The sequence below is a fragment of the Coloeus monedula genome (assembly GCF_965178545.1).
Source record: "Coloeus monedula genome assembly, chromosome: 5".
Lineage (NCBI taxonomy): Eukaryota > Metazoa > Chordata > Aves > Passeriformes > Corvidae > Coloeus > Coloeus monedula.
Genome location: NC_138785.1, coordinates 6,428,015 through 6,440,804, shown reverse-complemented (window position 1 = coordinate 6,440,804; position 12,790 = coordinate 6,428,015). Strand labels below are relative to the sequence as shown.

The 12,790-nt window shown below is 43.0% G+C and overlaps 1 protein-coding gene across 2 annotated transcripts in view; it reads right to left on the bottom strand.

Annotated features, from left to right (window-relative positions):
• LARP1B (La ribonucleoprotein 1B) overlaps positions 1 to 11,333 on the bottom strand; it is a 29,085-nt gene extending 17,752 nt beyond the window's left edge. For both annotated transcript variants that reach the window (XM_082282073.1, XM_082282074.1), the window contains exons 1-4: positions 10,857 to 11,333; positions 3,148 to 3,209; positions 2,343 to 2,402; positions 348 to 516 (exon numbers count right to left, since the gene is read on the bottom strand). In XM_082282073.1, coding sequence (XP_082138199.1) covers positions 348 to 516; positions 2,343 to 2,402; positions 3,148 to 3,209; positions 10,857 to 11,079 — 514 coding nt within the window. In that variant the 5' untranslated portion in view covers positions 11,080 to 11,333. The remainder of the gene's footprint in view (positions 1 to 347; positions 517 to 2,342; positions 2,403 to 3,147; positions 3,210 to 10,856) is intronic.
• Positions 11,334 to 12,790: the final 1,457 nt, after the last annotated feature.

Below are 12,790 nucleotides of genomic sequence, written 5' to 3'. Positions count from 1 at the left end.
ATATATTAAGTTAAATTAACACAGTGCTACCTATCAAGGGAAATAAATATATCAGAGACAGTACTGGCTTGTACAGCCATGACAAAATCTTCCAGAAACTGTCAGAGCTCCAAGGACCATCAACAGGGCACGAGCTGCTTTTGCCCCAGAATTCCTACCTGACTAAGCAGAACGCTCCAAACCCTGAGAGAGGCAGCCTGGCTGAGGCTTCCACACAGAGACAGCAACATATTCTGCATTCACCCAGCAAATGCAAATCATGAGAAGCTTTCTCGAGTCACTCAGCTGGAATCGATGCAGCTGTATCAACAGTGACTTACTGCATCATACACAGTGCCTTAGCTCACCTTTTTTCCTTTGGTTATTAGTTTGAGCTTCATCTTCACTCGTGTTCTCTGCCGGACCATCTGGCTTTGCCTCCGGATTGTCCTTGATTCCATTACTGCTTTTCTGATCAGATTTCTCCTCCTTTTCTCTTCTATTTGTTGGCTTCTTACTGTGACTTACAGTCTTACACTGTAAGAGACACAGGTAATTATTTCTGGCAGTACAGCTGCTGGTAGCAGGAGGTGCACATTTCCTTTACCTATTAAAAATCCTTTTTTATTACCTGTTCTCAGCCTCTTCAGCAGGGTGAACTTTAAGAACTGTCTTGTTTTATAAAGCATCTTTTTAAATAGCTTTATCTTCTGCTAACTTTGCAAGAATATAAAATGAATTTTTAGATTAAGAAAAGAAAGTTTTTGGTTTTTAACAGAAGATGTAAAATGACAGCGTGCACAAAAATCATTAATCAATCCCTCAGATATGAAAATTTATTTTATAGGAAAGAGAGAAATATTCTCACTAGTATCTACTGTTCAGACTGATTATCTTTAAAAAGCTGGTCTTACAGAATACTGGGAGGGAAGGGATTCTGCCCCTCTGCCCCACTCTGGTGAGATCCCACCTACAGTGCTGCCTCCAGCTCTGGGGTCCCCAGCATAAAAATATGGACCTGCTGGAGAGAGTCCAGGGGAGGCCAAGGATGATGAGAGCGCTGAAGCACCTCTCCAATGAACACAAGCTGGGAGCTGGGATTGTTCAGCCTGGAGAAAAGATGGCTTCAGGGAGACCTTATGATGGTCCTTCAACACTTAAAGGGGGATTATGAAATGGGGACAGACTTTTTAGCATGGCCTGTAGGAACAGGACAAGAGGGAATGGTTTTAAACTAAAAGAGTTTCAGGCAAGTTATAGGAAGAAATTTGTCATGATGAGAGTGGTGAAACAGTGGGACAGGTTGCCCAGAGAGGTGTTCGGATGTCCCATCCTAGGAAACATTCAAGGTCATGTAGGACAAAGCTCTGAGCCTCTTGATCAAGTGGAAGATATCCCTTCCACATGGGTTGGGGAGGCTGGACTAGAAGACCTTTAAAGGTCCCTTCCAACCCAAATCATTCTATGGCCATATTATTTTTACCTGCAAAACAGGAAGTTTTGCAGACATTTCTGCTAAAGAGAAAGAATTTTCCTATATTGTGGAGACAGCTTTGAACCTGCTGGAGTACATACAGCAGATACTGCAGTACTGTGCTATAATTAATTTGAACACAAAGCCTTCCCTTAGACAAATAAGCTAAGTTTAAGTACAAACGGAATGTCATTTTGTTTTACAGACACTACATGAATTTGGACACTTTCAGTTATAAAATGCATGTTGTTAAACCCAAATGTTCTGGTTTCCCTCACCAAGAACACAGTAAAAGCACCACAGGGATCCTGCTGCAGAGCTAGAGCAGAGTGAAATGGCACCTCACCATTTCAAATAATCTGTGCTCTCTTCTTGTTTTAAATAGCATCAGAGAGGTCTAAAATACATTATGCACTTATCACTTGAGATAAAGAGAAAGGAAGATAATTTGACAGAATAGATGTTAACTTAAAACCCAGGAGGGGGAAAATATATCAGAAGAATAAGATAACTAAGAATAACTAAATTGTGTTCAGACAACAGGCACAAAGCGCTCTGAGCCACAAGAGAGGGCAGTGCGTTCACAGCTCCAAAGGCCTCCTCATCTGTGCACAAATAGATGGAAACAGCAGAAAAGGTAAATGAAACTTTTTAAACAGTGGAGTTAAAAAATAAGGCACATTTTTATGTACATGTCCGTGGCAGACCACTAACAAATTCCAGTACCAGTGCAAACAGCTCAGCACACACCAGTAACCTGAATTACTGACAAAACTTCCACTGAAACCCTCCAACACCCAAAGCACATTCTGGGGGGAAACAGTGTTAAACAGATAAGCCAATATGGTTTAAAAAAAAAATAATACTGAGGATAACAAAGGACACTCACTTCATTGTTTGCTATTTCACTTGGTGTCGGCCAGCTTGCGATATCACCCAAATCATCAGCCTGCAAAGGTGACAAACAGTTTATATTCCTTCCTTGATTTAGCCCTTTCTGGCACAGGGAAGATGTCAGTCATGGCTCAGATAGCAAGACTACCCCCTAGAGCAGAGCTGTTAGAAGAAGCAATTCTTAAAAAGCCAAGATATACAACAGAAAACAAGCACACAACTTTTGAAAGAGGTCTCACGACTTTTGAGCTCGCATAAAACAATTGTCAGATTAAATGCTGTCTTACACATATGTGACTTAAAGGTATTTATTGCTAAAGGCTTTTAGTTTTTGGAATACCTTGACAGGTACTAACCAACCTAAAAAGGGGTGGCTGTAAAAATTTTAGAAACTTTTTGTTTCAATAAAAAGCTTCAGTGTCTCCTGTTGTCATAATGGTAATTTTATGCACATAAAGGATACACACCACATAAGATGCAAAAAGCATTTCCAAAACCAATCTTGAGCACAATCACTTGTGCTCAAGTTGTGCTCTTTGCAGCCTCTTCACAGTTTTATGTCATCCCACTGATTTTTTTAAACCAAAATGCCTTTCTTTATCCCTCATGGATACACCAATTTAGCAACCCTCCTAATTTCAAATTTCCCTTCCTTATTTGTCTCTGTGTTCAAAATTATCTATTAGCAAGACATAACATAACACTTCCATCCAGCTGGAACGTCAAAATACCTTCTACCTTTTTATTAGAGCAGTAGCAGCTATTTATCATATTAAATATTTACAGGCACAAATACAAACCTTGCTGCTTTTTCTTGTCCTGGGTTTTCCCGCTTTTATCCCTTTAGTGGAATTTTGTAGTTCTGAAAAGGAAGAAAAACATTTTCAGGTGAAGAATTAGGCTGCACTTTAAATGAGTAAGGCAGGTGTGTCTTAACAACTCTGCCATGCTCTATCATACTACACCCAAGTGTTTTTGAGGGCTTGATATCAAAGTCAATGAACTTTTTTTTTAGTGAATGAAGTCACTAATAGTATATGACACTGAAAAACTCACATTCATCATAAGTGCAAATACTCTCACAAACCAGGTGTACAAGATACTGCCTAACACTGTATTTAAGCATTTTTTCAGCTAAGAAGGTCAAGACTATGTCAAAATGCTGGTATTTTAACCTAACAAGTAGCAAAGAAAGCCCCTGATACACATTTAATAAGTTCTCCTATTAGAAGCTACATTTATAAGGCAGAATTCATGAAATCTGTAATTACACTAACAAGGAAAAAAAACATAGAAACAATTACATATTCCCAAATTCCTAGTAATTTCCTTTTACAAGTAATTACTCAAATGCCAGATAGAGTTTAGCCATATAGCTCAAAATCAAGCCAAAACAAACAAACAAGAACAAACAAAGAGAAAAAAAATAAGGAAAATACGAAAAGAGAAAATGACTGTAAAACTATATTAAGACTGATAAATTTTAATGCCTAAATTCCTCAGTGGATATGTTTATGCTAAACATGAAGCTGACACCCATACATTTTCAGAACCAGCCTAAGTTAAGGCCTAAACTTTATAATAATGACCCCACCCGCTCTCCTGATCAAGAGTCCATTATGCTTCTACCAGGAATTATTGTAATACTTGGAAATAACTCTTTTATAAGCACTGTTAGTGGGCCTAACAATCTAGGCTCAATAACCTACAATGAAAACCAAAAGTCTATTTAAATTTTCTATGTCTTAACAAATAAGCAATTTGGTACATGAATCTGATTTTCTTATTCTGTGCAATTTTCCCCTACCCTTCTCAATTGCCTTCTACTTTTTGCATTGGCAATTCAGGGGAACAAAACCCACCAGCATCTGGCAATTTTTCTTGGAGATTAGAACTGAGAATTAAAAGGAAACCATCTCTTAACTTCTTTTGTTAAGCCCTGGCTCTCCCAGTGCATGTTTTCCCATTCAGATGGGAGTCACAACCATTCCTTGAAACTTCTTATTCAGTATTTTATTGCAAGACAAGTTTGAAACACTGAACGTGTCTGAAATCACAAGTGGATTATTTTATATGGGGATAACATCACCTCCTCAGCCCTTATCTCTCTCACATCCAGTGACTAATCTCCCTTATCACCGCTCCACACTGGGAACCCCACCCTTGTGCCCCAGTGACTCTGGAAAGCCTCTCTGTCTGCTTCCTGGAATACACAGCAAATGTTAGAAGCACAAACTAATGCTTACTCCACATTCCACTCTAAATTTTAATATAATTTATAGTCATACAAATTATGAATTCCATGTATATGCTATATACAACTTGGATATCTCACCAGACACGAATCCAGTGAATCCTGATCACCATTTACCAGAACGCTTTTGCCTCTCCTTACAGATCTCCTTTTTAAAACAAAGACAAAACACACACCTCAATTAACTTCAGACTGAGCTTTAAGAAACGCACAGTGACCGTGTAACCCTAATTTTCACTTGCCACTCAGTAGTAAACTAATTGCCCTTTTACAAAACAAGACAAACGACTGCAGGGGTGGAGCAGCAAACAAATTTGTAATTTTCTCCAAGAGAACTGCCAATTACCCGTGCAGGTAAACTGAGTGGCCACAGCGTGGCTGTAAACACATGTCCCTGTCCAATTACCTGACTGAAGCCCTTTTTCCACCTCACAGCACTTTTACTTAAATTGCTGCTGAAGGACTGTTCTGCCAGAACTTCTGCTCCGTGTGTCAGCAGGGCGTAGCGAGGCACTCAGAAGTGTAAAATTCAGTGTTGCTGCACTACCTTAGTCATGGGAATTATTCCAGGCGGCAGGGAAGCTATCTGAATCGAGCAGAATGAGACCCAACTCGTTTTAAGGAATCTCTCTTATCTGAATGGAGTAATGCAAGACTTGGAAGAAGCATTTGCAAGCTAAACAAAAAGAAAATATTAGGCAACACACCGCCTGGTGGATGATGCCCTTTCAGAACTCAAAGAGCTCATCTCACCCTGTACTTCCCTACCTGACAACACCTCCACAAAGTTCCTTGTCCTCCCAAAAGAGGCATGCTCAAAACCAAATTTAACAGGTCTTTCCTGGCCGGCTTTCTGGGGCTTATCACGTGGGAGCTGGACTTCAGCGTGAAGCATGAAAGGGAAGATAAAGGGGAAGGAAAAACTACAGGGAGGGTGGGAGAGTAAATGAACATAACATCAGGTCACTGAAAGGTTTTACCCAGGTCACACCTGTTCTGCTGTCACGAACAAGCCTAGAGCCACTGTTCAGTGTGTTCAGATAAAAGCCCTCTGCTTAACATCACTCTGGGGTTTGGTTTTAATATCCCAAAACACGACCCTGAAATGGCATCTTTAGTACATTGTCTCAGCAGAACTCAACAAGCCTTTCCAAAAAAACTTTTTCACTTGTTAATTCCAACCCAACTGCAATAAAATGGTTTATTCTGTGATAGGCTACGAGGGAACCTGTTCAGTAGTGGCATGCTGTGTTGATAAAAGAATTCATTGATCTTCAATGATTTTACTCGCTAGGTTTTAGAGTTTTGAGGGTATGGGAGAAATAAAAGTCAAGGATGAAGCAGTTTAATTGCCAATGATCATCTTTCAATCACTGAACTCCATCCAGCAGAGATGCCCTTCACACAAAACCAGAAATCAGCCTCCAAAGCCATTTTTATTACGGTTCTTCCACGTTTCCTAACAGACCACATCCTAACAGGAGGTATTTTCTGCAGAAAGACAAGGCCGTACAAGCATACCATGTGCAGCGTGTCAAGATAAACGGAATGACAGGGCTGAGAAATGAAAGGTGAATTTTGGAACCACCAAAACTGCAGCAATCCTCTGGGACAACAGCAACAGAGAAGGAAAAGCAGACTGGATGGCTGAGGAGCAACGTTTGTATGTAAGATGTGTCACCAAAGTACCCCTGATCACAACAGGATCACAAGACAGTAGGATCATAAGTAACAGGACCTCAAAAAGGATGGTTTGAAGCTCTGCAAATGAATAGTCAGCAAGTAATTTTTTTTTTTTTTTTTTTTTTTTTTTTTTTTTTTTTGCTAGAAAGGGAGGCGTGATATTGGCAATTTCTTCTGAAAGCAAAGTCTATTAATATAGGTGGAAGACATTCTAGTTTCGATACAAACACTGTTTATGCTGTAAGGCTTTCTAGACAATATTCAGGTTTTATTTTTACTTGGACTTACTTGCTCGTGTGTTCCCTTTTGTGAAGGGAGGGCATCACATAAATACCAGAAGTGCTTCAGGGAGCAGACAAAATCACCCAGCAAGACAGCTCTACAAAACTTAATTGGAGCCTGTTCATTGAACTTGTACAATATTTTCCTTTCAATGCTCAGTTTGAAACTTGACAGTATATTCCATTTTTAAACAAGGTAAGCTATGCTTAATCTATTGTTTTAAAAGATGAAGTATTGCAAATGTAACAAAATAATCTCCTGGAGAATATAATTAATTTAAATCCAGAGCATGGATTTAGAGCTGAGATTCTGCAAAACAATAAAAAAAAATCCTAACTGTGATCCTAACATCCTGCCCTACAAAGTTCTAGCATTTTATAGCAAAAACTACATTAGATTGACCTTCTACACACTATTTGAACAATTAACCAAGGCAGCAAGTTACAACACCTGCACCTTTCCACCTACTTATGTTCAAAACCAGTCAATTTTTCAATACAACCAGCAATAGGGGATGGGGGAGGGGGGGTGGGGAGAGGGGAGAGGAATCCAAACACATGATTGATTCACCATTATGCTATTTATTTTCCTTATATTTCATTTCTCAGCTCGTTTTTGCCTTATCTTCTTCATAGAAAACTGAAACCTGTGACTCAATTGCTGCCAAAATTTTCACAGTTTAATGGAGCACATGCCACAGCACAGAGAGGTGGGTTTCAGTCTCAGAACAGGTCTCCAGTTCAGGAACAAAAACCCCAGACAAAAACCCACCATGCAAAATTACACATGCTGTTATGTACAACTAAAATACAGGCAGCAGCTTTGCAAGGAAAATGTTTTTAATCCCTTTAGGGCTGGGGAAATTGTCAATGCTCTAACTTCTGATACTGCTTTGAATAATTTTTAGAAGCTGCTATTAAAGCATTCCATGAATTCATAAGAACTAATGAGAACACCTGCCTTAAATACACCCAAAAAATCAGATAATCAGATCATTTATGAATTTACTAATCTAAGGTTTGCTATTCCTAGCAACACAGTACATCTTCACCAAATTGTACCTTTACAACCTGTTTTGCTCTCAGACTAAAGCAAACTGATTTATACAGTAGCACTAGAGCAAAATGGTTCTGCTACCAAAATATCAAACAGATAAAATGCATTCTTTGATGTTCAGAAATAAACACAATGGAGAAAGACAAACCGAGCACAAAATAAAAGAATTAAGTGTGCACTTATTTTAATTAAGTACATCATTCAAGCACACACTAGTAGGCAAACCTACTTCAACCACTTCAGCAGCACAAGTATTTTGCTTCATTGAATATTTTTGTGAATTTCATGAACAGTTTTTGAATAACCATTTGATAAATCATTAGAGACCCCCATCAGCTCATACAAATCACATGAAGACTTGAGAACTTGTCATTCAGATTCCCTTTTTGCAACCTCACAAAAAGGGCAGTGCTGAAGGTTTCATCAAACGAAGTCGTGGGAGAACTTTGGAAATAAAATTATTTCAACCATTCGATTCTGGGTGAATTATTTATGTGGAGGATGGGTAACTCACAGTTTCAACCTAAAGAAGTGAGGACTTACTGCAATACATTGGCTCGGCACTATGAGGGGAGGAAGGCACATCACAGAAGCACCTTTCATCACTTGGCAGCCTCTGTTAAAGCTCACTCCCTCTGACCACGATCACCAGGATCAGAATTACGGAATCAGCAAGGTTGGAAAAGACCTCCAAGACCATCGAGTCCAACCTTTGGCCAAACACCACCTTATCAACTAAACCATGGCAGAGTGATTTCTTGAACCCCTCCAGGGACTGACACTCCACACCTCCCTGGGCAGTGTGTTTCAAAGCTTAACCACTCTCTCAGGGAAACAATTCTTCCTGAATTAGACTGAAGCCTATTAATTTCACCAGCAATTTTATACTGATACGAGTCGTTCCCCACAAGTTAAAAGCAGGTGAGGATGTAAAAGTAGCTGTGTAATGCTGAAGTTATTCTGCTTAAAAGCAAAGTTAAATGAAAGGCTTGGCCAGAAACACTGAACTGTGGTAACAAACACACCATGAAAAGTTCAGATATGTTTGCACTGGGTGTTTGGTTTACTGTAATGACTAAAACCTACTAAGGTATCTGAGACAAAAATACAGTAAGTTGTAGTAACAACTCTTTGACTGAATTCTTCTGCCAAAATTTTACATTTTCCTGGTAGTACTTGGTGACCTTAACAGCTTCAGTAACAAGAGCCAGGTTTGCCTCTGTCACAAACCTATCCCATGATAAATTGAAAGTCCAAAGATGAGAGGCTGGAGCCAATTTTCTCAAGTCTGTAACTATCACTGAACATACCATAGGTGCATGTCTCAGGAAACTTTTTAACAAATTAAGCCAGGATCAACAAGTCTAACAGGATCCAGTCACTGCTTTGATGTGAGATCCTTTTACATTTTATTATCCTCTTTACGGATAGTTCTACATTCCATCCCGGTAGTATTTCTGCTCATCCACTTATTATTTCACATGACTAATTTCCATACTACAACATTCATAAGGGCCTAGTGTGACAGATTTTGCTTTGCCAACATGCAATTAGTTTCTTCAAAATGCATCCCTTGTTGCGGGTGGAGGCACATGGCAATTCCTTCCTTCAAACAGCCAGGAAGGATCAGCTACTTTGTCTTTTACAAGGGAAAGAACGGTGGCTTCCTCACGGTGCTTTTGGTGGTGGCCAAACCAAAACACACGCCCTGGTGTGTGTTCCTCACCAGTGCCACTGCCAGCAACACTGACTCCCTTATTTGCTCAGTTATACACCTGGCCACTGAAAATGATGTTCTAGTACAACTCCTCAGTTTAATTATTAATTCCATAAATGGTAAGCACAACTTCTTGCAGAAGAAAAACAATAAAAAGCTCTCCAAAATCATGAAATGAAGCAGACAACGTGCACAGTGTACGAATGCACTGCCTTCTGCCTCCTCCTTCTTTCGACAACTATTTGTGAGCTTTATCTTTGCTGGAAAAGCAAACCTTACAGAGGTGAAGCACAAGGTGCTAACGTGACAAAAGCAGTTTTCCCAGTGCTTCTGATGCAGCACTGTTGTTATTATGCCACAGCAAGGCAAACGAGTGACAAGTCCCCTTTCATGCATGAAGCAGACCGCAAGCTACTGCCCAGCCAGCCGGACTGTGGAAGCTCGGCATAAATATGCACTCAGGAGCGCGTCAGTACACATAAACAAAACAGTCTAGATAATAAAGATGGGTATATACGTTGCCAAAAGTTCTGCTGTTCAGCCAAGTAGAGATTTTGTGGTCTAGAATGTGGTCTCTGTTTGTATGACCTGGATACTTGAAACTGTAAATTATGTATTTCTCTTTGTCAAGGAAGTACATGTTTAATTCAAGGATAAAAGTGACCGTGAGATCACAAAAAAGGTTTGTCAGGTGCCCTCGGGAGCAAGTGCTGAGATTGAAATTCTCGGGAAGCACTGGTTGAAGTATTTATTTTGAGGTCAGCAGTTTATTTGCAGCCAAGAACAATACTCCAAGAAGCTGCAAACTTCTAGGAACACTTTGCTAGCCTAAGCATAAAGCCTGGCAATTTCAAGTCAGGTCTTTGACGACCAGCTTTGTAAAGCCATACGCCTGTTCAGTCAGTATGGTGCCATAAAGCAGCTTTATCTTACATGTAGTGATTTAAGGCCAGGAAATTATCCCGTGGCTACTCTCGCTCCCATCTCTTCCGATGTAAACACACCGAATCCCAGCAGGGAGCAAACTGTCTGCTCTTGTAAGTGCTTAAAGCCTCCGCAACCCCATTCTAGAGACCGAACCCAGGTAACGGATCGTTCCGAGGGCCTTGCTACATAATTAGCCCAAAAAGAGCTGCGGCAAAGCGGCATTTCTGAAGGAGGCTAAACGAGACGAGTGGGTGAGCAGCCCTCTCTGCGAGCGCCAGGGGCCGGCCGGAGGTCACCGCCGGGCCGGGGTGGCCACTCGCAAGCCCCGGGACCTGCAGCCAGCCCGGCGCTCCTGTCCCTGGCCGTGTCCCCCGCCCCGAGCGCTCCCTCCTGTGCCCATGTATGTCAAACCCAGCGCGCCCGGCCCGGCTCCCGCCGCGCTGCGCACGGGCCCGGCTCCGCGGCCGCCGACAAACACGCGCTTTTCGTTCCTAAAAAAAAACCAACAAAACACAAAAAAAAACCCAAAACCAAAACCAAAACCACCGCGATGCCATCGAGGCACCGTGCACACGCTCCCGGCCCCGCACCTGGTTCCTGCGGTCCGAGCCGCCCGTCCGGCCCCGCGGGCGGGGAAGGGCTGTCCCGCCGGGCTCTGCGCCGCGTCCACGCGTTCTCCTTGGGCGCCGGGGCTTCCCTGCTCCGGCCGCCCTCCTCCGCCACCTCCTCCCCGCGGGGCGAGCCGGACTCGGGCTGCCGGGGCTCCTGGGCCGCCCCCCAGCCCCGCCGCTCCGACACCTGCGCCGCGGACATGCCCGGCCGTGCGCCCGCCGGAGGGGCCGCAGCCGGGGCGGCCGAGGCGAGGAGCCCGCGGCGGGGGAAGGGGAACCCGCCTCCTCTCCTCGCCGCCCCGCCCCGGAGCCGCTGTCAGCGCCCCCCGGCCGGGCCGAGCGCCGCCGGCTCCCTGCTGCCCTGCGGCCGCTCGCTGCCGCGGGGGGCGGCACACGGAGCGAGGCACAGGGACAGCGACCGCGACCCGCCGGGGCCGCCGCCGCCTGCGGAGGGACGGGCGGCGCTCCGGGCACGCTGCCTCGGCCGGCCCGGCCCCGCCCGCGCGGGGGAGGGACCCGGGGCTCTCCCGTGCGCCGTGACCTCACGCGGCCGGGAGGCTTTCCAGGGCCTTTCGGACATTTCGGCTCTGCAGGCCTCGCCCGCACCTGCACGGCGAGATGAGGAGCTCGATACGGTGAGCGGGGGGATGAGCGCGTTTCGTTGGTGCGAAGGGGACTTCCCGGGGCACAGCCTCGAGAACGCGTTCAACAGGCGCATGAGAACATACTTGAGGTCCCAGCAGCGAGGGAATCCCGTATCATTTAAGCATTCCAACAGACAGGTACCTCTGCCATTACACCATCTCTCCTCTGCCTTTCTACTTTCTGCCAAAAATCCCCCAGAAAATCATCCCACAGTAGCACGTGCACTCATACCACGCTCACTGGTTATACCCACACTTCTGCCGCTGCGTTATCCCACAAGCACTACGGTCACAGGATGAGGAAAGCCACCACAGTACGACATTAATCACCCCTTTCCCTTTTTGCCAGCTCCCAGTGCTCCCAGAATTCTCCTTGATTACACCTTTAGACACCTGCTCCTCTCCCATTTATTTCATTCATCTCTGAGCCATGTTTTACTCCCTTTCTTACAAGAGGTCTTCCAAAAAAGAATGCCAACACTTCTTGAATGAACTAAGCAAATTCCCAAATAGTCTTCTATAAAGCTAGTCAAATATGTTTGAAGTCATGTGACAAGTAACCAGATTTCCTGGGTTTTGCAGCAGTAAAAGATGTTCTGTTTGGGGTAATGTAATTCTCCGCTCTAATGAGATTGTGTGCAGTTTCACCCCTTCATCAGAAAAAAAATCCACCCAAAATCAACCAAGAACTAAACAAATGCCCACCACAGCTGACACTTCAGGCACTGAAACATTCTTAAGATTATTCTGGAACTGTGTATCCAGCAGCAGATCTGATCACCTGGTGGAAGTCCAGGCCTACCTCAAAGCAAACCTCAGGTGCCTGCTGCTTTGTTCAAGATATTCGGAAATTAATGACCTGTTGTGGTAAAGGCTTGAAATTAAAACATCTAAAACAATTGTTATGTGACAAGGAGCAAACCACATAGATACGTTAATGCACATTCCTGTAATTGCAGATTTCAGCTCCAAACATTAGAGGAATTTTCACAGAGAAAAACATCAGTACCGCTTCTAAGCACTTTTTGTATAGAAACTGACACATTTTCTTTCTTCCAAAATTTATATCAAGAGTAAAACAGGTGGAATGATTAGAATTACAGCAGATCTTCAAACACTTAGAAGCATTTTTCTTTGGTACCAAGAACTCAATTTGTTTCAGATTCCATATGTTTACTAATCAAGGATGTGCTGATTGCATACATTCCTGAAAACAGGAGTATCAGTCACACTGTTTAAAATTATTTCCATGTCTTTTATTTGGTTTCC